General features: G+C 41.2%; 1 protein-coding gene across 4 annotated transcripts in view; it reads right to left on the bottom strand.

The window, feature by feature from the left end:
- Window positions 1-22,401, bottom strand: part of cacna1ha (calcium channel, voltage-dependent, T type, alpha 1H subunit a) — a 160,159-nt gene that overhangs the window by 44,558 nt on the left and 93,200 nt on the right. For 3 of the 4 annotated variants that reach the window (XR_013488057.1, XM_078161655.1, XM_078161656.1), the window contains exons 7-12: window positions 16,031-16,346; window positions 11,397-11,489; window positions 8,122-8,360; window positions 7,101-7,636; window positions 1,991-2,190; window positions 589-783 (exon numbers count right to left, since the gene is read on the bottom strand). Coding sequence is in view for 3 of the 4 variants with exons in the window: in XM_078161655.1 (XP_078017781.1) it covers window positions 589-783; window positions 1,991-2,190; window positions 7,101-7,636; window positions 8,122-8,360; window positions 11,397-11,489; window positions 16,031-16,346 (1,579 nt within the window). In the remaining variant the exon portion in view is untranslated. The remainder of the gene's footprint in view (window positions 1-588; window positions 784-1,990; window positions 2,191-7,100; window positions 7,637-8,121; window positions 8,361-11,396; window positions 11,490-16,030; window positions 16,347-22,401) is intronic. The other variant, XM_078161657.1, reaches the window with a different exon arrangement.

Genomic DNA, 22,401 nt, shown 5'->3' with positions numbered 1-22,401 from the left:
TCCCCTGGAGAGGGGACTGGAGGAGAGGGAGGCAAGGAGAGACGGAGAATGGAAAGGAGGGAATGGACCGTGTCTCTGCACAAGAATCTTCTCTTTGGGTTTTCATCCATTTATCCTGCTGTACTGCCGGGAAACTAAAAGGTTGTGTGCGTGCGTGAGCATATATAATATACTTGGGTGTAAAAACTCTGTAGACGAATGTATCTGTGCTACTGCACAAATTTGTCAGAGTGTGCGACAGCGGAGCGAGGAAAAGGGGAGCTGTATTATTAAGCCGATACTTCCCAGATGTTGGCCACACAGGGTAAACTCGAAACATAATCCTCGAGTGTGTGTGACAGAGTTTATATATGTGTGTGAGAAAGAGGGAAAGAGCGGGTACTGCTCTCTTCCTTCATTCCCTCACCCAATGATACTCTCATTTCCTCTCATTATACTCTCAGACAGACAAATGCCAGTTTCACACACAAATGCCAAGTCTGACAGTTCTCATCAGACTTCCTGTTTCTCTATGAAGGTCGGTAGTTTTAAACCAATGATCTGAACTCTTTATGTCTTCCATTTACCCCTCGTCTCATGAATTCTCACCTGTTCATGGTACTCTATCCCCATGCTGAGAGTATTGACGAGGATGGCGATCATGATCCCTCGGTTGAAGTATTTACTTTCCACAATCCTCTTCAGCTTTTCCCTGAAGCCTACCCAGGCGTAAACCACTCCATTTTTGTAATCCACGACCCCTCGCCGTCTGCTACGACATCGCCCACCTCTTAGATCCCCCGCCTAGAGTAAAGATGGGAGAGTTATGTTAAGTCAGGCACCATGCTGACTGAGGGGTTTTGGATACAAAAACTCTTTCATTCAGTAATTACTGTAGTTTAAGGAAATATACAAAAAGAATCAGTTAAAACAGTTTTAAACAACAATACTTTTGATTTCAACTGTTAAAGTCCCCCTCCAGACACATTTTAAAGTATGTATATATACTCTACTATGATTCATATTTTTGTTTAAAATGGTTTTCCCATATAAAAAGTAAAACAAAACTCTCATTGAGAGATGCTATATCTGGCCCCGGCCAACACACCACTCCTGCTTGTGCAAGATTTTGCTTCTGCTTTAAGCTCTCTCCAGCACAGAGTGCTACTAGGACTGGACCACTACTAGCTGACTGGTGAAAGAGCAGTGCGCATCAAGATTGCTAGCATTAGCATTCAAGAAAACATCGGAGAGATACAGCTGTACATGTTTGAGCCCCAATTAGATCCAATCTTGGATGAGGAGTCTGTTGTGCACTAATAACGAACAGATGTATCAAAATGGTAACTGTAGTTAGCATCTTTTACTTGTTTATGTTGTTTATTAGCTTGGTAGCTGGTGGGCTAACTTGCAGTGGCTGACACAACATTAATGGTCATGAAACATAAAAAGTATTTCTTCTACAATGGGGTTTAAATAGTAGAAGGAAGCTCCAGGGTCTGGTTTACATCCAAAACCTGCAGATTCTACCATATTTGGTGTCAAAACGTTCACTATGCTAATGCTAACTCCGCTCTCTGTACTGCAAAGTCCACTCTGTGCTGGAGATTTTAGGGTTCTTTGCTGGTTTTGTGTCAAAGTCTCCCATCTATATTTGTGTCCTTCACAAGACAACGATTGGCTTTCATATTAGTAATGTACCTCTTTTAGTTTGACTGGCATATGTTGAAATCTCATATTTTATTGAATCACAAAGACATTGGCCCCTCTTGTAATAAACTTGCACAAATACAAGTCAGTATAGTCAAGGTCAGATATTTTAGGGTTCACATGTAGCAGAAAAACACATTTTTGAATGAAGGGGGACTTTAAGTGTCAGGGCTTTCAAATGCAATTCTTTAAAAATAATATATGGCCATGTTTCTCCAGCTCTGAATTCGTATTTGGCCATCATCACCACTGTTGTTAATGCCAAATCACCACATCCACAACCTCCATCCTCACTGTTTACCGTCATCATTAGTCCACCAACTTGCAGTCTGACCTGGGGGAAGTCGTGCAGCCCATCAGCCTCTCCTCTGCCTCCCTCCAGGTCTCCCAGTTCCAGCTCCAAGGTCTCCAGGCTGCGGGCACACAAAGGGCAACTGAGCAGCTCCAAGAGCAGAGGGCTGGGCACCACGCCTGCCAGCTGGTACAGCAGCCTCTGGCGACCTAAAGGGGGAAACGGGAGGAAACAGTCAGACATTTCATAGGGTGGTTTTCCTAGCTGTCCTCATTTGCTGCTGTTGTCTTTTTAGTTTTTGAGAAAGTCAAACATGACAGAAGGGATTTTTTTTTTTTACCCTACCAGCCTTTCACCTGTTGCACCATTTTCCATTGCGAAAAACTGAACACAAATATTACTAGTACTATTTTTTGGGGGGCAATGGTTCCATGTCTCTATGGTTATTTAATCAATATCTCAAAATCTAATGTTATATAACAATATGACATCAAAGATTATGTATGTTCGCATCTTTACTACAATGTATTGCCCTTGATCGATGTTCATTTCAAGCATCTTTTTAGAAAAATGTTAACTGTAAATAATAACATAGAGCATGTGAAAGTACTTTTTCCAGCCCTGAGTTGCACTTGCAGTCTTTTTTGACAACCTCCACCATCAAGGTGCGGTGAGTAAGCAGCCTGAGAGGCGAAACAGGGCAACAAATTTTGCAAATCATTCCTGCAAAGCACTCGCTGCTGCTTGTTAAGCTTATTGCTGTGAGTGCTGGATAATTCAAGGTGACTTGGATGAGTGTATCAACTTCTCCTCTCCGATTTCAATTATGGTTGCAGACAGTCAGAACACATGCTTCAGAGAAACTTTGGAAAAAAAAATCAGTCTGAAACAATAAAAGTAAGTGGGACAAAAACAGGATTTTGAAAAGTCAGGGAAGGAACGTTTCCCTCCACCGCAGTTAAAGTTACAAACCCGTTCTGACTCCCAAATTATTAAATACAGTTGCTTGGTCAGTGGCCCTACACTTCAAACTATGACGCTCTAGGACAGTGGTTCCCACCTGGTGGGTCATGGTCCAAAAGTGGGTCATGGGTCCATTCTGAATGGACCGCAAGTGACTTGCAAATGTGTTAAATCTGTCCCTTTTTTAAATACAGTGAATTTCTGGAACAGAGCTTTTATTTTGAAGTGCCATTTCCTGCTGTGGAGTGAGTGACTAACAGACAGCACCTTGAAAGAGACAGCAAACTAGGTTGACGACATAGCCAAACACAAGTATGATGCTGAATATATTAAACCGTGTAGACCTTGAACTAATGACGAAGGAGACATTTGTACCCCATGGCTGGACCTGTTGGGAACCACTGCTCTAGGAACCCCTCTAGCTTCAGTTTTTGAGGTTCAGGGTCAATTTCTGCTCGTTATATATCTGGTGTCTTTTCAAAATAAACTTTCTTTTGCACAGTGGGTTTCATCACCAAAACTAATTAAGGTTTAGGCAACAAAACTACTTGGATAGGTTTATTAAATAATCATGTTTTGCCGCCATGTTTGGGCTCAAAATAAGTTTGTTGGGAAACTTAAGTAAGTCCTTTCACACAGGACACAAACACAGGTCTCCTGTGTTTGTTTGATCCATCCACCCCCCTCCTCCCACCCTCCCAACCTATACAGACTGTGCTGTGAATGGGTTCAAATTGGAGTTAGTTGAAAAACAGACACTAAAGGGTGTCTTGTGCATCTGGATCAGATACAGATAGCCACGGACCAAGCTTCTGTATGTGATGCCCTGGTCATGAGTACAAGCTAAAACACTCCTGGTTGTATGTACTTAGTCTGTTATTTATCCATCAGCAATTTCTCCCTCCATTTAGTTTTATATGAACTTTGAGATGTCTTTAAACAGTGCAAAACACTTGTGTTTGTCACAGAGAAAGACAGAACAGTATGATGCTATATTTAAAATAGATATGAAAACAGTGAAAAATCAGGGTGTAATAATAAAGCTGTAAGACTATAATGTAAGTGAAATGCATGTAGTGCTGAAGGGATGTCCTATCTCAGTAGAGAGCCAAAACAAGCTGGTTTCCACAGTGAGTACAGCGAGCTCGCCCACAGTACCGTACAAGATCCTGGCTGACTCCTCTCACCCTCTGTTCCTCTGACTACATCCTGTTAAAACCAGTACGATGGAACTGCACCGCAGCTAAACATGACTCCTGGAAACATCAGCTCTTCAACAGAGCACTATCTTGTTTACAAAGCTTTCTAATACCTCAAGCTATAAAAAGGCTTGTTACAGTTGTCCTCATATTTAATTGTCTTTTACAAGGGGCAAAATATTTGTCTGGCAAAAAGCTTGTTCAAATTCATCCCAACCTCACATCACCTTAAATCACATTAGGTTAGATTAAATCACATTTAAACTCAAATTAGATTTGAAAGCCTAAGACTTAAAAAAATATTCCCAAGAAGAGAATAAAGGGGCTATTCAACCAAAAACAGCATTCAAACTCTAATCCCATTACACTGCAAGGCTTAGCTAAGATTGAGTCATCTGACAAAGCTGAAAGCAAACATTTACAAACTACAGATCCAGAAATGTCCGACAATGACTAGAGACTATTACTCATTTAGATTTTAGCTTCAAATGGCTGTCCATTAAAGCCAATTTAAAATGTGTGATCTCTACCACACATTAGTAGTGTTCCTCTCACTCTCCGAAGGAATCGTATTGACTGTGTGCAGATCAAACGTGTATTGACTGTTTAACACGTTGAACACACTCTTGTGGTGTTTTTAAGCCTGTTTCAGCACTCTTCCTCATCGCTGCCTTTCCTTTATTTATCACGTGTCGCACAGTTACTCTTCACTACAGCAAGGAACTAATTCGTGTGCACTCAATTATGTCTGGAGTGTCAGCAGCCAGCAGTGTGTGAATGTGTGTGTGTGCTTGTTAGCAGTCTTAATTCATTAAGATAAAACAGACAAATCTATCATACTTCTGCTGCTTTGTCATTTTCCTGTGCAACCAACAGTTTTATATTATCTCCTCTCTGTCTGTTCTCTGTTCTCTCCTCCCTCTGCCTCATGCTGTCCCCCCAGCTAGCCCTTCTTTTTTCTCCTTTCTCCACATTGATCTATTTTTCTCTCCATGTCTCACCCTTCTAGCCTTTCCTTCTAAATCTGAATTTTTAATACTTCATGCCTCTCCTCTTAAATCCATCTGTTTCTGTGTTACTTTGCCTTCTTTTCTTCCCTCTGCCACAACCCGCACACCACGTTGATTCCCTCAATCCTCCCCTTTATCCACCTCTCTGCACTGATGACGGTAGCACTCGAGACATGGATTTCCTGTCAGGACTCCGCAAGTGCTGCTTGAGACCCATGCACACACACACACACACACACACACAGCAGATGTAGCCAAAGGCTACCTCGGGTCAAACTTGGGATGAGGACAGATGTGTTTACTAAATGGAAGAGCCAGACATGAAGATGAAAACAGGACGGTGATCGCAAGAAAATATAATAGAGCCTGAGGGAAATCCACAGTGTCAAGTACAGATTGAGGAGGGAATTACAGGAGAGTGAAACCCATTTAAAATACAAGCAGAAGAAAGACAGGCAAAATAGAAAACAAAATGAATCCTCGACTATGAAGAATAACAGGATTAGTAATGTTATGTTAACCAGTAAACCCAAACTAAAGAGACTGAGAGAAAGTTGTCTACAGTCCACAGTCCTTGTAGGGGAACGCCAGTATTTTTCACTGTGGACCCTATTTTCCCATGTTGTTGTGTCCAAGTGACTCGTGGGAACAGCAATTTTTGAATTTGTCCAGCATTAAGACACAGTACTGCAGTTGGCAGCAGCAAAGAGGGTACAACTTACTGTAAGCCTGAACAAAATAACTGAACCTCTGTGTGTGTTTTATGACATGTAGAGCACTTTAATGATGCATGGTGGATAGGTCTATAATAATGGAGAGATGTACTGTTGTTTATGCTTAGTTTTTGGTGCTTGTTGTCAGTGTTCTAGGGTGCTTTCAGACCTAGAGCTGTCTTGCTTTGGTCTGAATCAGGGACTCATTTTGTTACAAAGTTGCATAATTGCCTAGAGTTGGTTCGTGTTCTCACGGCAGCATTTACAAGCGGACCAGATAAAACAGAGACCGAGACCACCTCTTCAAGAAGGTCTCGGTCCAGTTGTTTTGGTGCACACCTGAGTGTGATTGCTGTGTTCACACCTGCCCAAAAGCACCGCAGGGCAGGTGTGAGAGCACCCTTAGTTTCAGTCTATTTAAATCTGATGATTGCTGTGTGGTACACAATGAATTTCCAAAAGGACTCATATGTACCTATCTACCTGTCTACTCATTCAGCTAAAGAACCAACCAACCAACGAACCAACCTGAGGCAGGTGCAATTTACATCTGCTTAGAGTGCATGTTTTTGCCACTGAAACGCTCAGATTCAGAGCCTCAGAAATGACCCTAGAGAGATATGAAAACCTTTCCGTACCTTTCACTTGCCCAGTTTGGTTTTGTGTCCAAGTCTCACTAGCCAGAATTCTCTAAAATCTCACAAATGGTGAATTGGCACAGGAAGGTAAATAATGGAAACATTAGTAAAAGTTGTAGGGAGGTATATCAGGAAGAGTATGTTGTGGTAGAGTACAGAAAGGGTATCTTCGTCTTATCTAAAAGATTTTCAGTGTTATGGTTAAATAATTTGGCTGATTTTGACAATGTTTAAAGTCTTAGAGATTTCGGGGTGAGACTTTTAGTGAGACTTGGACATAAAACAAAATGAAACAAGCACAGAAAAACATTTCATTCCTGTGTAGGGTTCTTTGTGTAATGTTGTCAGACACTTAAAATAACAATCTGAGCTTGTCGGAGCTTTAAATGGACTTAACTGACGGGGCACCACTGCCAAAAGTGGTTACATTGAAGTATGTTTCCTTGTTGCTGGCTGCAACACTTTGTCTCATTACTGCATGGATTTCTAAAATTTTTCTTCCCATAAGTCACTTAAACACACAATCATGGGAAAATACGGGTGCCCCTTTAAAAGCAAGACGTGTGTGGGTCTGTGCACAGTGTGTGTGCTCTTACTGTGCTGTCCCATGAGCTGGTAGAGCTTGTTCAGTGTCTCTGCATGTTCAGATGCTGGGTGGTTCGGTGGGTGCTGCTCCGGACTGTGTCCACACTGCTGGGAGTGGGGCGGCGGTGTTTTACTGCTGTAGCTGCACACAAATGACGGCAGAATGGTCGGATAGTTCATCCCTCCGTTCAGTCGCCCGAGCAACGCCCCCATACCCTGGGTGACGACAGATGGGTTGCCCCCGCTGCCGCCGCTATTTCCATTTGTACTTCCTCTCCGGACAGGAAGAGACTTCATCTCCAGCTCCTCCCCTCCTTCTCCGTCCGTGTGCTCGGCGGTTGTCACGGTGATGGTGTGCTGCCCCCCGTTGCTGAGGCGACAGTGCTGGTGCTGATGGAGCTGCAGAAGGTTGTGGATCGGTCTTAGCCACAATGCACTACCCGGGCCTAAGCCTCCACAGGTCCTGCTGGAGCTGTGGCCGTGTCCGTTACCCCCGCCATTACTTCCTCCGCTGCTGCCATTAGGATTCACCTTTTTACGCCGTTTACTGACAAAAGGACAGGAGACATTAATAATGCTATGCTAATGCTAAGTATTGTTATATAACGTAATTCTGTGAGATACAAAATTGCCAAAGCACACTGACACAAATCTTAAATTCCCCTTACACCACACATTTTAGTTGGCTCGTATGACTCATACATGTTTCAAATAGACACAGGAGAACCAGCGAAGACTAGGAAATGCTGGGGAGAGCCATGAATAATTCAACCTGGGGAAAAATGTATGATTATAATTTCAATAAAGGGAATTTATCCTGATATTTTGACAGTCTGCCTCGTAATATCACACAATCTACAAGCATGCATGGAACAATTCCAGCACAGGTTGTGTGATGAAAATTCTTGTCTGTCAAGCGATATTGCATCCCTTTGTAAAAACATTAACATTATTTCATGTCATCTATATTTGAATGGATATTTCTGGACATAGAAAGTAAAAAATACCACCAAAAACAGCCACACATCTAACCTGTGCCATCCAGAGTATATCCTCTGCAGCCTGCGTGTGAATTTGCGATAAAGGTGGCTGATGTAGCGTAGCATCTCCTCGTAGCACGAGCCTGGTTCGCTGTAGCTGGCGAGCGTGGAGTCGTTGGACATGTAGCGAGCGCGCTGCTCCCTCATCAGAGCATTCTCCCTCTGCTTTGTCTCGGAAAACTGGGTGGCGATGACCACGAGGCACAAGTTGATCATGAAGAAAGAGCCCACCTGATTGGGGAGGTAGAGAATGGAGTGATAAACCAGCAGCAGTGTAATGATATGGGAGCAATTGTTATCCCTGAAGCCTACTAAGTAAAAGTGCTGCAATATATCTGTGAAATCTTTCCTGTTTTCTCGCTGTTCAAATAGAAAATCGACACAGTGGCTACTTCATCAATATTCTATTTAAGGAGCAACTCAACCCTCAAGGTGTTAAAAGTGTAATAAAACACTGTGTCAACAAGAAGCTGTATTAGGGATCATGTATTATTAAGCTGCAGCCTGTTGCAAGATCCTGGACTGAACTGACTTTGTTTTTATCATTGCTTTAAAATCTTGAAATTTAAATCACGCTCTGATGAGGTGGCCTTGACAGGAAGTTAGGACTATCTATCACGTCTAGAAAGAAATGTCTATTTAACAGGCCATTACTGAATGTTACTGAAAAAGAGATAGAAAATTAGATGAGCACTTTCTCCATTTTTTCTTTAAATTCTTTCCTCTGATATTTTCATTTATCTTAATTTCTGTCTCACCTCTGTCTTTATGAATCACTTTGTTTTTCTTCCAGCCCTTCCTCTACTCCCCTCTTTCTCTCTCTAACCCCTTTTCTCTTTCTCCCCCATTTTACGCTCCCTCTCTCCTCCCCAATGCATAATAAGCACTTTTACATCAAACGACAGGCAGGCATGGAGCTCATACAGCATTGTAAAATATAGCCAAAGCTTGGATCTTTGAAAACCCCACTACAGTGTGATAAGAGTGAAATTATACACAATAAGAAGTCTGCGAGGTTCAACAGAGGGGAGTAATGCCTCAAGCAGAGTTTGGTGGTTTGCTTTAGAAAGGTTATTCTCCAAAAGCAGGACTCAAATGCAAGTACACAAACTATATCTTGGAGGAGCAACACATTATACATATGCATATCTGTTGAGAGCAGACTGTGTAGAGCCTTATAAAGAGGAGCAGGATTAAAGAAATGTGTGTGTCACATAGTCCTGAGTTCAGGTTCTGTGGCAAAATATTAGATGTAAAGGTCCAGTGAGTAGAACTTAGGGAGATATATTGCAGGAATGGAATATAATACAATAAGCAAGTTGTATTTACTGTATAAGAAAGACAGACTCATTCTCCCAAGATGCACCACAGCCACAACCTGTACAACTCCTCCCTCAGAGTGTCAGCCGCTCTGAGTCAATAGATTGGCATTTGGACTTAATTCACCTACTGCATTTATAATTCACATCTATCTACTTTATCATGCACATAACTGTACATATTTCTTACGTTTACTCTTATTCTATTCTTGTTTTATTCTATTAATGTAGTTAAATTTTCCACATTTACAGCCTCAGCACAGTAACAATATATATCTTATTTTTAATATCTTTAATAATCGTAAGCACTAGTGTGAAACACTGTAGCACAATGCACATTCTATTTTTTATTTTTAGTGCACATTTTCATTTCTATTTGATTTTACTGCTTTATATTCACGTACTTCTATTTCATAATCGTTTTCTTACTTATTATAATTCTCTATTCTTCACATCTGAGCGACGGTAACAAATCACAATTTCCCCTTGGGAATCAATAAAGTAAGGTAAGGTAAGATAAGGCAAGGCAAGGTAATGTATGGTAAATTAAGGTAAGGTAAGGTAAGGTTAATTAAGGTAAGGTAAGGTAAGGTAAGGTTAGGTAAGGAATGGTATGGTAAAGTAAGGTAAGGCAAGGTAAGGTATGGTAAATTAAGGTAAGGTAAGGTAAGGTAAATTAAGGTAAGGTAAGGTAAGGTTAGGTAAGGTAAGGTATGGTATGGTATGGTATGGTTAGGTAAGGTAAGGTAAGATAAGGAATGGTATGGTAAAGTAAGGTAAGGTAAGGTAAGGTACGGTATGGTAAGGTAAAACTTTAACGCCCCCAGAGGGCAATTTGGGATACAGAGAGTAGTCATAAGTAAAACAAAACAGACAGTACAATACATAACACTCAGAATCCAGTATCACACACTGTCCCTGATTTATCCCTGACAGTATGTGACAGTATCACACACTGTCAGGGATACATCAGGGACAATTAGTGGTCACCACTGGTTAAGAAAAGCGATAGCAGACGGAACGAGGGATGATCTGTAATGCTTAGTGCTACATTTAGAGAGGCAAAACCCCCGCCCTTCAGATTTCTGATTTCTAATCACCTGAATGGACAAACCAAACACTGGCTCTAGATAAGACCATTCGCATTTTTGCCTTGGCCACCATGGTTAGCAGCCCCTCCACAACCAGCAGCTTCATAAAAATACATATTCGTAATCTGAAACTGCTTTATTCAGTTTTTTATCAGTTGAAATCACCAGGTTTGTTTGTTTTGGAGAGGAGGAGACCTCTGTAGATAATTTAGCGACCTGTAAAGACCTCCTAAATGCCTGGATCTTAACTTAATAGAGAAAAAAGGTGAGCACACATAAGCAGGTGCTGGGTTGGCGGCCTGTCTGCGTCAAGCCAAACAGTGTTGGAGAAACAGTGACTTGAAATGTGAAACTGCTTTAGTCAGTGTTTTTTTTTTTACCAGTTTGAATCACCTAGTCTGTTTATTTTGAAGAGGAAGAGGCCTTTGCAGATAATTCAGCATCTGGTAGGAATCTCCTGAACAACACACACTGAGGAAATTCTAACTGGGAGTTCACACTTGGAACATGTTTCAGCTGGTTGCAATCTGCAATTCTTTCAGCTAGAGATGGCTGATACTCCACAAACAAAGCTTAACTGTTTAAAAAAAAACTTCAGGAAGTCAGGATTACTGTGAAGAGTTTAGCTTTGCCGGGTTTGGGCTCATTAAATGTTGGAGTGGTTTTTGTTTGGTTCAGTTTCAAACAACACCCGTGTTGGTCTATGCAGATCTGGACCACATATTTTGGACCAAATCAAAAGTGTAGCTTTTAATTAATTTTGCTGCTATTTTGGAGCATGCTTTGAGTCACAGCAGCACATTCAAATATCAGGAAAGGTTTAACTAAAACAGAAATAAATATAAGGGGGTACTTACGATAATGAGCAGTATAAAATATATAAAATTGTAGAAGGAGTGAGCGTCCATGACATAGTACATGATATCTACCCATCCCTCCAGTGTGATGACCTGTTGGTGGGGACAAAAAGAGACAGACATTGTATTATAATGATTGAAAAAGTAGACATACAGCATTCCTTTGTGGCTCTGCCCATTGCTTCTTCTTCAAAAACATATGACAAACACACCCATGGAAGCACAAACACAGACGTACGCAGACACTCAAAGTACACAACAGTCAGATGCAACACATTTCCAATTCTGTTTTTAATGGCAATTCCTCAGAAGAAAGCCCGTGGTGTCCCTCCAGCCTCTTATGTGTGTGTGTATGTGTGGGTGTGTGTGTGTGTGTGTGTGCCAGGAGACTGATGCAGCTCTTTCATGTAGCCACTATGCTAATGAGCAGTCGAGATGCTGAGACCTGAAAGCGGTGGCTCAGCTCAGCCAAGCCGATAATACACTCACACCTCAACATTTCACACCTCAGCTAGCATAACACATTACGGCATAAACTGCCAGAGCGACAACGGCATGAGCGAACATACACTGCATGAATGTCCAAACACACATGCCAACAGGCACGTGCATGTGTGCATACCTGTGATTTCATAAAGAATCATACATAAGCCTACCATGAACAGACACTACAAATGCATAACACACACACACACACACACACACACACACACACACACACACACACACACACACAGCCCCAGAGCTGACTAATCCGCTCTCTACTGAAGTGCTCTCCTTGCAATGGATTAACAAAAGAGCAGAGGATTCTCATTTCTGAGCTAAAACACCTGTAAAATGCAGTCATTGTGCAGGTTTTTATTCTATAGAATAAAACTGAATAAATAGATGGCTGTTGAAAAGAACAATAGCCATCTGACCCACCACATATTTAGTGACCTAAACTACTAATCTGGCAGTTAACATACACTTAACAACCGGAAAGAAAGAAAACCAGACAGACTTTTTATATAACTCACCTATTTATATCTCATCAAGGGTTGAATCTATGCATGATTAAAGACGTGGTTACTTTCAGTGAAAGTCTGTTTACGAGGCAGAGTCACTGCAGGCTAAAGCCCCGTTTCCACCAAACACTTTCGGTATGGTACCTTTGGAACCAAAAGTAACCCTTCAGACATGGTACCTAGACCCTCCACCACAAACAGTACTCTTAAATGTGGGCGGGGTTGTTGTCACTCACTGCTCCATCCAGCACTCACTGTGTTTCCTCCTTTATCAGTCCGCACTTTGTTTATCGTCCACAGAGTGCGGTTTCAGTCCGACATATTCAGAACAAAATGAAACAGGCTGCAGTGAGAGTCTGAATAGGATATTTAGAAATGGGTTTGTGCATTTAGTCCTTCTAAGGCAAGCTCAGGGGTTTAGTGTCACCGTAGCCCACAGGAACTACACTCCACAACACTTTTTTTTCTCTGAGTGAGGATTAGAATATATGCAGTTCACATAATCCGGTCAACATTAATATATATTTTTTTGAACGCTTGAAGATCCACTCATTACTAAAAGTGTGTCATCCAAGAGAGACAATAAAAACTTTAGTAATGGTCAAAGTTGTCAAAGTGAAATTTTAGGTGTGCTGATGGATTCATGTTTACATTCCACCGTAAAAGTTGCCGGCAGCCGGCCCAGTGAATTAAATTTTTTTTTTCTCAGACTCCAGCTGCTGTGAAAAGCAGCAAAACATCCTTTCATTTTATAGTTACAGTTCACTAATAAAACTCTCCACAGTATGAACAGTGGTTACAGGAGCCTCAAAACCAGCCACAACTCAGCCCTGAGCAGAGTGACCGTCCTCTACTGACCAATCAGACTGCAGTGTTCACAGCTCCACCTTTTAGTACCAGATCTGTGTGCTAGGTACCCCAACAGAGGGGGACCAAAAATGTGGACAGTACAGAACGATTCCATTGGTACCATCCACAACTTTTCACAGTGGAAACGGGAAAAAGAACACCGAACTATACTGTACTGTCAGATCTTCCCTTTGCTCTTCCACACCTCCATCCTTCGTCCAAATATGGTCACTTCTGGCTCCAAAAATCCAAGATGGCGAGGGCCAAAATGCCAAACCCGAGGCTCCAAATTTGGAATCCGCTAACCAGTGGGTGGCAACATGTCCATTATTTTTATTCGGAGCTCGTTGGGCAATCTGTCTTGTCATTGACCTGCCCCTTATACATACAATTCATTAAGAATGTAAGCAATTCCAGTACTTTTTGATCAGAATGGAATAAAAGGAAAATTAAAAAAGCATCATTAACTTCTTTAAATACTCCTCTTGTGTCAAGTGATATGGGTCACAGGAAAGAGAGGATTCTCACCTGACATTGGTTTAATTTACGAGAGGACACAAACACACTGACCTGAACTAATCACTCACTGACCTCCAGGCCAGCCTCCATCCCTTGCTCATGACCCACTGTGAAGATCAGAGGTAGCTAGTAAGGCACTGAGTCCTGTGATTCATGCTAATGAGATTAATGATATACATGTGGTCCAGAGAGCACGTCCTCAGCCGTTCTTGCTTAATGACTTAACTAACACATGAATCGTAATAGACACTCTGGCAGAATAACTGTGTGTGTGTGAGTACACGATCGATAGTCATTAACCTGTAGGTTGATAGAAACAGTGGCCTGATAACCCTGAGATGCCTTCGCTCCTCTTGTCGCCCTTTATCTTTCCACTTTACCTCCTCCACCTCTCTCCACCACTCTTAGCTCCGCTCCCCTGCTCTTTTTCTCTCCTTACAGTGCTGACAGAGGTCAGTCTATTACCTGGTTCTTAAGCCAAGGGTCAGGACTGGGTTTGATTGACATCTTCCAGTAAAATCGATTGTTATCACAAACTAGGTGGGACCCAGTCAAGCTAGAGGCTTGGCTGCGCTGGGTAACCAACGTGACTTGTTAACAGCTTGTTGTTCTCTGCAGGAGTCCCTTGGTAATGCGGAATCAACTCAATTTGGAGCCACGGGCTGAAATGTTTTCAGAACCCTGCGCTGAAATGTATAATTCATGTTCTTTATATTTACAGATACTGAGGGAATAAGGCTGTAAACTGGGATAACAAGCCAAGCAACTCATTTAACATTCAATGGAGCATTCTTGTTTTTTTTCCAAACATATTTTCTGCCTTTCTCCATCTATCTGTATCTCAATCACTTTTATTTTACAGTCTCATTTTAGCTCTCATTTACTCATTGTTTATTCATTATTACATCCAGCTGTCAACAAATTATCTGTATGATGTATTAATTTAAATGTTTCCATTATTACAGACCCTTTATTGACAAATAATAACATCTAATTCAAATATTTTTTGTGGATTTTTCTTAAATTGTGGAGACATTTCCAACTTAATATTGTATATAACATAATTTACATGCAATATACAGTAGAAGTTAACCAGATGGCGCAAACTTCTGCTTGTCATGTTACACCAATTCCAAGTGCTACATCGTAGGCAACTGGACTTGCTTGAGTTTCTTGAAGACGTTTCACCTGAAGACGTTTCACTTCTCTGTGGAAGCCTCTTGGATGAGAAGTGAAACATCCCCAAGAAACTCAACTAAGTCCAGCTGGCAACGATATAGTACTTTAAATTACCATGACCTGGATGACTGAGAATCTTCACCAACATGTTACACCACTACACCTGCAGGTAGCAACACCTCCTGACTGCTGAGACAGTTCAGTATCCAGAAACTACATCCACCACTAATGAGCACAACTTTTCCCAGTGATCATCTGCATCTACCACTTAAACACCGGCAGTTACCATGGATCATAATATACGTATACACATATCAAATACCTGGCTAAAAAACTAATCTCACCACCAATCTCTGCTAAACCACCACGAACGAAAGAAGAAATCGAGAAAATCTAATCTTTAAAGCCTCGAACTGCAAGCTGAGACCACACACACACACGCACACACTCAAGTTGTGAGTACCTAACAGGGATTAGTGTGTGTGTTTGTGTGTGCCTCCAGTATTTGTGTTGTTTGGGGTAATTTGAAGGTAAGACTCTCTTTGAGAAAGTCATGTTGTGTGAGTCCAAGTCTATTAGACACAGAGACAGATGTATCAGCAGGTCCTGGACAGATCTATTAGAAGGGAATTCATATCACAACAGCGCAGACTGTATTAGCACAAAGAGTGTGATAAGGAAAAGCCTGTCACGGTTTCCCTGAGGGGCTGGAATCAGCTGGAGGGGGAAAGAAAAATACAATTTCACAACCAGCGAGTTTAGGGGGAAATGGCTTTTAGGTCATGATACATGCCCTCTGATGGCCTTAGTGGTGGAATTTGAAAACTTTTTTTATTTTTTATTTTGTGTACATAAAGAAAGAGAATTGTATAGTTTGCCACATGTAATCAGCTCGTTATCACTGTCTTGTTAGTAAAACTTTCAATTTAGAACAACTGATGCGTGCAGAAGAAACTCATCTTGCTTCCCACTGAGCTTAAAGTCCAATGGGGCGTCCACAAACCATGAAAACGCTTAATTGTAAGCTCACAGTCTAGTGAGACATTCAACATCCAAATCTGCACATTCACCCCTCCTTACCTGGAATATGGCTATCCAGGCGTAGCCGATATTGTCAAAGTTGACAGCTCCCTTGTGAGGGTTGTGGTCCCCGGGGCGACACACATTATAGTACTGGTTCCAGTTAACACAGCCGTTAACACTGGCCCCACCCACTGATCCAATCAGAGCTGAGCTTTGGTGGGGAGCGGCCAATGAGCACTCGGCCCCGCCCTCTGTGTGAGGCGGCACACTGTGGCAGCGCAGCATCCCGTTCTCGCGGGGAGCAGAGCAGATGAACGGGCTGTCTTCACCCTCCTCTGACATGTAGTAAGGACTTATGGACAAATTGTACATTCTGGATGGAGAAAGAATGACAACAAATGGCTTTGTTATTACAATACAATAATTATGGGTACATGTAGCTTTTAGATAACTCTTTACCTTTTTTGTTTTCTTTGTTTATCTCCGTCTTTCTTTCTGCTACAAGTTCTATAGTAGGTCATATTATCAATATCCTGCAGATACACTGAGAACCGGCTGATGTGATAGATAACAACCCTTTTGCCTTTTCAGAAAATTACAAATTTGCACTTGAATTGAGAAGACATTTTTATTGCTGCTATTGTGTCTTTCACCAATGAGGAGGTTCAGATTATAATTTGTGGTATTTAAAGGGACAGTTGGTAACTTTTATAGAAATATCTTTTTGTGATATTTGCTGAAACTCTCACGATAGTACATGGGACCTTTAATCTGATTGTAAACAACCAATCAGAGTCAGGAGTAGTCTTTAACGCAGTGTCATTCATTGCTCATGCGAACGCTGCACAGCCCTACTCCCCCTTACATGCTCTCATTCAGTCAAGATCACTACTGTCATGGCTTCAGGAGCTTTGCACACACAAGAGAGTGCTGCATGGACAAAGTTTTTTGTAAGCTAACATGCTAACAGAAGTTAACATGGCCGTGTCAAAGAGGCCAATGCAATTTTTCCATAAGATATTGGATTACTGCAGAAAATAAGGTTTGTGGCAAACAGAGGATTATAATAATTACACCTTTTGTTAAGCAAGAAAGTCTTCACAGATTAACACCACTTTTATGAATTTTTGAGTGTAAAGTCAATCGCCAGAAGTAAAAAGCTAACAGCTATAAACAAACTTCACCCTGGCTGATTGCTTTAACGTCACCACTACAACAAGGCTATAAAGCTGTTTTTGGTGTGATGATGCTCTGTAGTCACATTTAGCCACTTGTTAGCAACTGCCTTTTTTAAGATGTGAAAGCTTCAAAATTAAGGGGTGGGGTGTTTATTTTATGTCAAAGAACAAAAAAGTATGTTCACCACAGCCCTTATTTAAGGCATCTTATCAAAAAAACAAAAAAACATTAAAAAAAAAAACAATGACTTCTAGACAAGGGAACCAGGAGTGCTAAAATGCTAACTAATTTCTGGCTTTTAGGAGTCTTTTCTGCACCATTCCATGCCTGAATAACAACCACCAGCAAACTGTCTGGAAAACTGTCCATCCCTCCTCTGCCAACAACAGCATGCACAGCAAACACAGAAGTTCAGAAGAAGACAGACATCAAAACGCAACCTAAAAAGACATTTAAACCAGGCCTGAGCCGGCATCAGCTCTGAATCCTTAATCCTTAACTCTCTTCTTAGCTTGCTCTTTGTTGCCAGTCTTGTGTTTACTCCTCTGTACTGTGCACACTGTTGTTGACAGCCCAGTATGTGCATGAACCACAGATTCACACCTTAGAGACTCTTCTTGATCCTGATTCGCCAATTTTTTTCAGGCGTGGTGGAATCATGCAAATCCATTAGGAGAACTGGGAGGGGAACCGGATTTTTTTTCACAGATTATCTGTCTCATGTACTGCTGTCAGGACATAATGACAATTTCAGCAACAGGACACAGGTTTTTTAATACAATTGTTAGGCCTTCTGTAGCTTTAAGGCCCTGACACACAAAGCCGATGGTCAGCTATTGGTCAATGTTGGGCCATCCACGAGCATCAGTCACCTTAGTTGGTGCAGTGTGTCCCACACCATTCCCCCCTTATTGGCTCCCACCGGCTTTAATTTGGACGATTCAGCATGTTGCATCGGTGTCAGTGACAATGGGGCCCTTTGGTGAATGAAATCACTCTGATTTAGGGATGGGTCACGATTTTCGAATTTCGAATAGTCGTTTTATTTTTGAAAAATCGATTTTTTAATGCGACTATTACTATTACGATTATTCGAAAAATTGTCGAATACTTACCACGATACCACTACCACGATTTTCGAATAGTGTTTTTGCTTGTGTTGCCCATCCCTACTCTGATTGGCAGTTCAGTTCAGTGGACGAGAGAAGAAATAGAAGTGAGGAAAGTAAACAAAGAGCTAAAGTCAAGAGGGAGTGAGATCAAAGCTTGTTTCATAAGGGAGGATTATTTTTCTTTGGTCATTCAGCTCCTTAAGAGAAACGCTTCGTGATGGTTTGTGTTATCGTTTTCTGCTGCACGGTAAATATGCTCTGTTCTTTCAGCATTGGATGTGTTATTAATGTACTAACTGGCTAACTAGCGTCAAGATGGTTTTCTGGTTTCCCTTTTTGAATGACAAACACAGACTACCACCATCTGCTGGTGCCATGAGTTATTTCCTCTCACACAGGTATAGAACAAACGGGCTGGTTGGCTGTCGGCTGTGGTCTTTGCGGTGTGTTGATGTACAACTTTTTTGCCGTGACCTGGCAATGTCAGGCAACGCAGCAGGGGGGCTTTATCACCGCTACTTCTCTGAAGTCGGTTTGGTGTGTCTGAGCCTTTGAAGTGAGTTCTCAGATTGAAACCTAGATTAGATGTTAGCAAACAGTGTAATCAATGAGTGCTGATGTATCAGTGAGCTTATTAAATAGGCTCACATCCAATCACAGATGTTATCTTTGAATTCCCCACAAAACACCTCCAGTGAGAAAGACCAAGTTAAACTCCCACACTCTTTTCACACCGCATCTACACTTAGACTGTGTTCTCTTCTTCTGCAGCATCTCAATCAGTGATTTACACTCTAATCATAAATCCTCTGAACAATGAAGTAATGGGGTACATGAACCCTCTGTATTATAATTGCTCAGTAGCTCAAAAATAAAACTACAGCTGCAAGCAATAGAGGAGGGTATGTTAAAAACTTTTACTGAAGCTATTGAAGCCCAAACTGCAGCTTGTTTCAGTCAAAACTGTCCCTCCTCTTCATCAGTCAGTTTAACTTTATAGAGGGGTGTTCATTTTGGCTAGACCATCCTTATCCTATCCACTCTGTCTCTGTGCATTCACATGGAGGGTTTAATTGATTTTCTACTCATGGAACAAAGTACATCCCACAGTTTACCTGCTTATTTATATCCTCCTTTAAAGTGGAGAGCCCTCCACAACAGTGAGTGTACCTTTATGTAGAGCGACTGTCACTCGTGAAGTAGTGGAGAGGGACCAGTTAAGGAAAGGATTGTACTCTTTGCCAGACTGTCTACTGAGTGACTCCAATTATGCTCCAGCCAATCTTTTTTTCCCCTGTAACCTGTTTGTCTGTTGCTGTCATCTTAATGTCTCTCCTTAAGACTCTCCATTGGATTATAATTACTGCATGGATTCATGTGTACATTACTTTAATGATAGCATATATACTGCTAGAAGCTTGTCAGTTTCCCCCTTAGAATGATTATGTCTTGTCTTATATTAACCTACAATGACAAATGTCAAATTTTCCCTGTGGTTTCAAAAGTGGTAGTGAATATCAATATTTTTCGAGGTATTGTATTAAAGATGGTAATTCCAGTATCATGACAACACTAACCTAAGCTGTGTCTCAATTTAGGGGCTGCAGCCTTTGAAGGACGCAGCTTTCGCGGTCTTCATCAGCCACGTCCTTTAAAGGCCGCCTCAGCCAAACCAAACGGTCTCAGAAATGGGACGGTCTGGTCTGCGGAGGATTTCCTGCTTGCATCGCCAGTTGTTCTCGCCCTGACCCATTGGCATTTCTGTTACCTAGCAACCAGCTGCGATTGATGAAAGAAGGAGTGAGCTAGCAAGTTAGTTAGCCCTAGCCCTGGACCCACAGATAGTTATTATATATATACTTTTTATTTAATACTTGTGGAGATGAGTCACCACCTAAGACACCGCCGGATGATGGAGAAACTTATTAAATTAAGTTTGCTTAAGCTGTGGGCTTTTAGCTAATGCTAATGTTACCAACAGTTAACCATTAGCTGGTCAACAACTATGAGTTAACCTAATATATATAATCGTCAGTGGCATGCAATGTATCTTGGGATAGGCTCGGCCACAAAAGATTCATCTGTTGCATCCTACAAATTCTGGGAAAGAAGGCTACATTTCTTGGCCGCATTTGAAGTATGTCTTCAAATGCAGCCTTCGAAGGCTGCAGCCCCTGAATTGAGACACAGCTGTAGTGACGTAAAAAGTACAAAATACCCCTCTTAGATGTAGTAGTAGTGGAGTAAAAGCATAAAGTAGCATAAAGTAGAAACATGTAAGTAAGGTAAACATACCTCAAAGTTTTATTTAAGTACAATACTTGAATAAATCTACTTCACCACTGATAACACTGGAAGTCAGACAACCATTTGTTCTGTAAGAAAAAAATCCTGCAGTCTCGACTATGAAATATTAAGCTGCTGTTATCCTTCTGTCTTTCTCTCTTACACACAGTAAGGACTCAGCAACATCGACTCTGGTACAATTTGTACCATTACATCAAAACAGAATTACTTCAAGGATATCTAAGTGACATATTTGGCTTCCTGGGGCTGTGGACACTGAAGCAGTTTTCTTTCTCTTTTGCATAATTTCAACCCCCACAGCTAAATTGGTGACTCTGTGTATGTGCATGTGTGCCTGTTTGTTTTGTTTGGGAGACAGTGCATGCTGCTCTTCTTTTATGAGACGTATCTTATTCATCATGCGACAAAATAAAATGCAAACGGGAGCACAGGTTAATCTAATATTTTCATAATGTGTGCAATGTAGAGGGAAATACAGCATTGTCTTTGTGTCGTCTTTACTGAGTCAGCACCTTGTCAAAGTTTTTTTTCTGTTCGGGTCAGTCACAATGTAATTTTCTATTTTTTCAAGCTGGTAAAACCCAGATAAGTTTTAAATGTATTTGGAAATGTTATCACCTCATAACAGAGAATCTGAAATGTTCCCTTCTGTTTAGTAATTTCCTGTTATGCTCAATCTACATCCAGGGTTATGTTGTTTGGTCAGTTTAATTAAATTTAAATTAACTTCCCACAAACCAACATCTGACAACATTTTTGTAATATATTTAGGGCTGTCTAAATTAATTGCATACATAATTTTTTGCATGCAATGATGCACTGGGTCAAAGGGCACCACAGAATGTGATTAATCATTAATTTTCTTAATGCCTTATGTTTTCTCTGATTAATTTATTGAAATGAATGTGTTATTTTGACAGCCCTGAATATATTCTGGCTTTACGTTAAACCATCTTAAAACACAAGAACCACATCATCTGCAAAGAGGAGGAGTCTCATTTCTTCATGTAGGAGTTTTGGAACTGGCGCACTGGGCTTCTCTCATTTATAGGCAAGTTCATTATCAACTCGGGGCTAAGACAGCCTTATCTCACTCCACATCTCTGTTTCTCTCTTTGTCTTTTCCTCTCCTTGTTTCTCTCTGTATGTGTATGTATGAGGCCATACGGTGGCTTACATCCTGAGGGCGCTATGCAGTCTGTGTATTCTAACAAATTACAATTTCTGTATTCTTGCTACAGGCAACAGCTGACTGATACACCATATGACAACTCAACACAAACTCTCACAAGAGAGCAAAGAGAGAGGAGCAGAGGGAGGAAAGGGAAGAAAGATGTAAACAGAAGGAGAGAGGGAAAAGGACAGAAAGAAGGATCATGTTTGAGCTAAGTGAGCTGAGCATGTTTGAAGATTTCATGTGTGCTTGCTGGAGGCAGTGCTGGTCACCATATGGATGTGGAGAACAGCACTTGCAAAGCAGGGTGGGTGTACTTTATCTGTTTGGGGGAAATTAAAAATTGATTGCAACTTCTAAGTCTACTGAAGGAATTGTTTCACTCATCTCTGCTTTGTCTATACTCAAGGAAAAGAACTTAAACCTGATCCTACTCTCACCAAAGTGTTTCTTCCCACAAATCTAATCTAGATTTGAGCATGGTATTGCAGAGGCAATTTTCTGGGCCCATTTGTGCTACTTCCAGCCCAGACGGAAATGAAAAAAAAAACAAAAAAACAAATACTGCAGGGGCGTAATTAACAGGGGGACATAGAGGACATGTCTATTGCACTTTTTCAAAAGGCAGCATTGGACCACTCCATTTTTAGTCCAAA

The sequence above is a fragment of the Epinephelus lanceolatus genome, chromosome 18 (assembly GCF_041903045.1).
Source record: "Epinephelus lanceolatus isolate andai-2023 chromosome 18, ASM4190304v1, whole genome shotgun sequence".
Classification (NCBI taxonomy): domain Eukaryota; kingdom Metazoa; phylum Chordata; class Actinopteri; order Perciformes; family Serranidae; genus Epinephelus; species Epinephelus lanceolatus.
The sequence above is the reverse complement of the archived record's forward strand: the minus strand, read 5'-3'. Positions and strand labels throughout refer to the sequence as shown.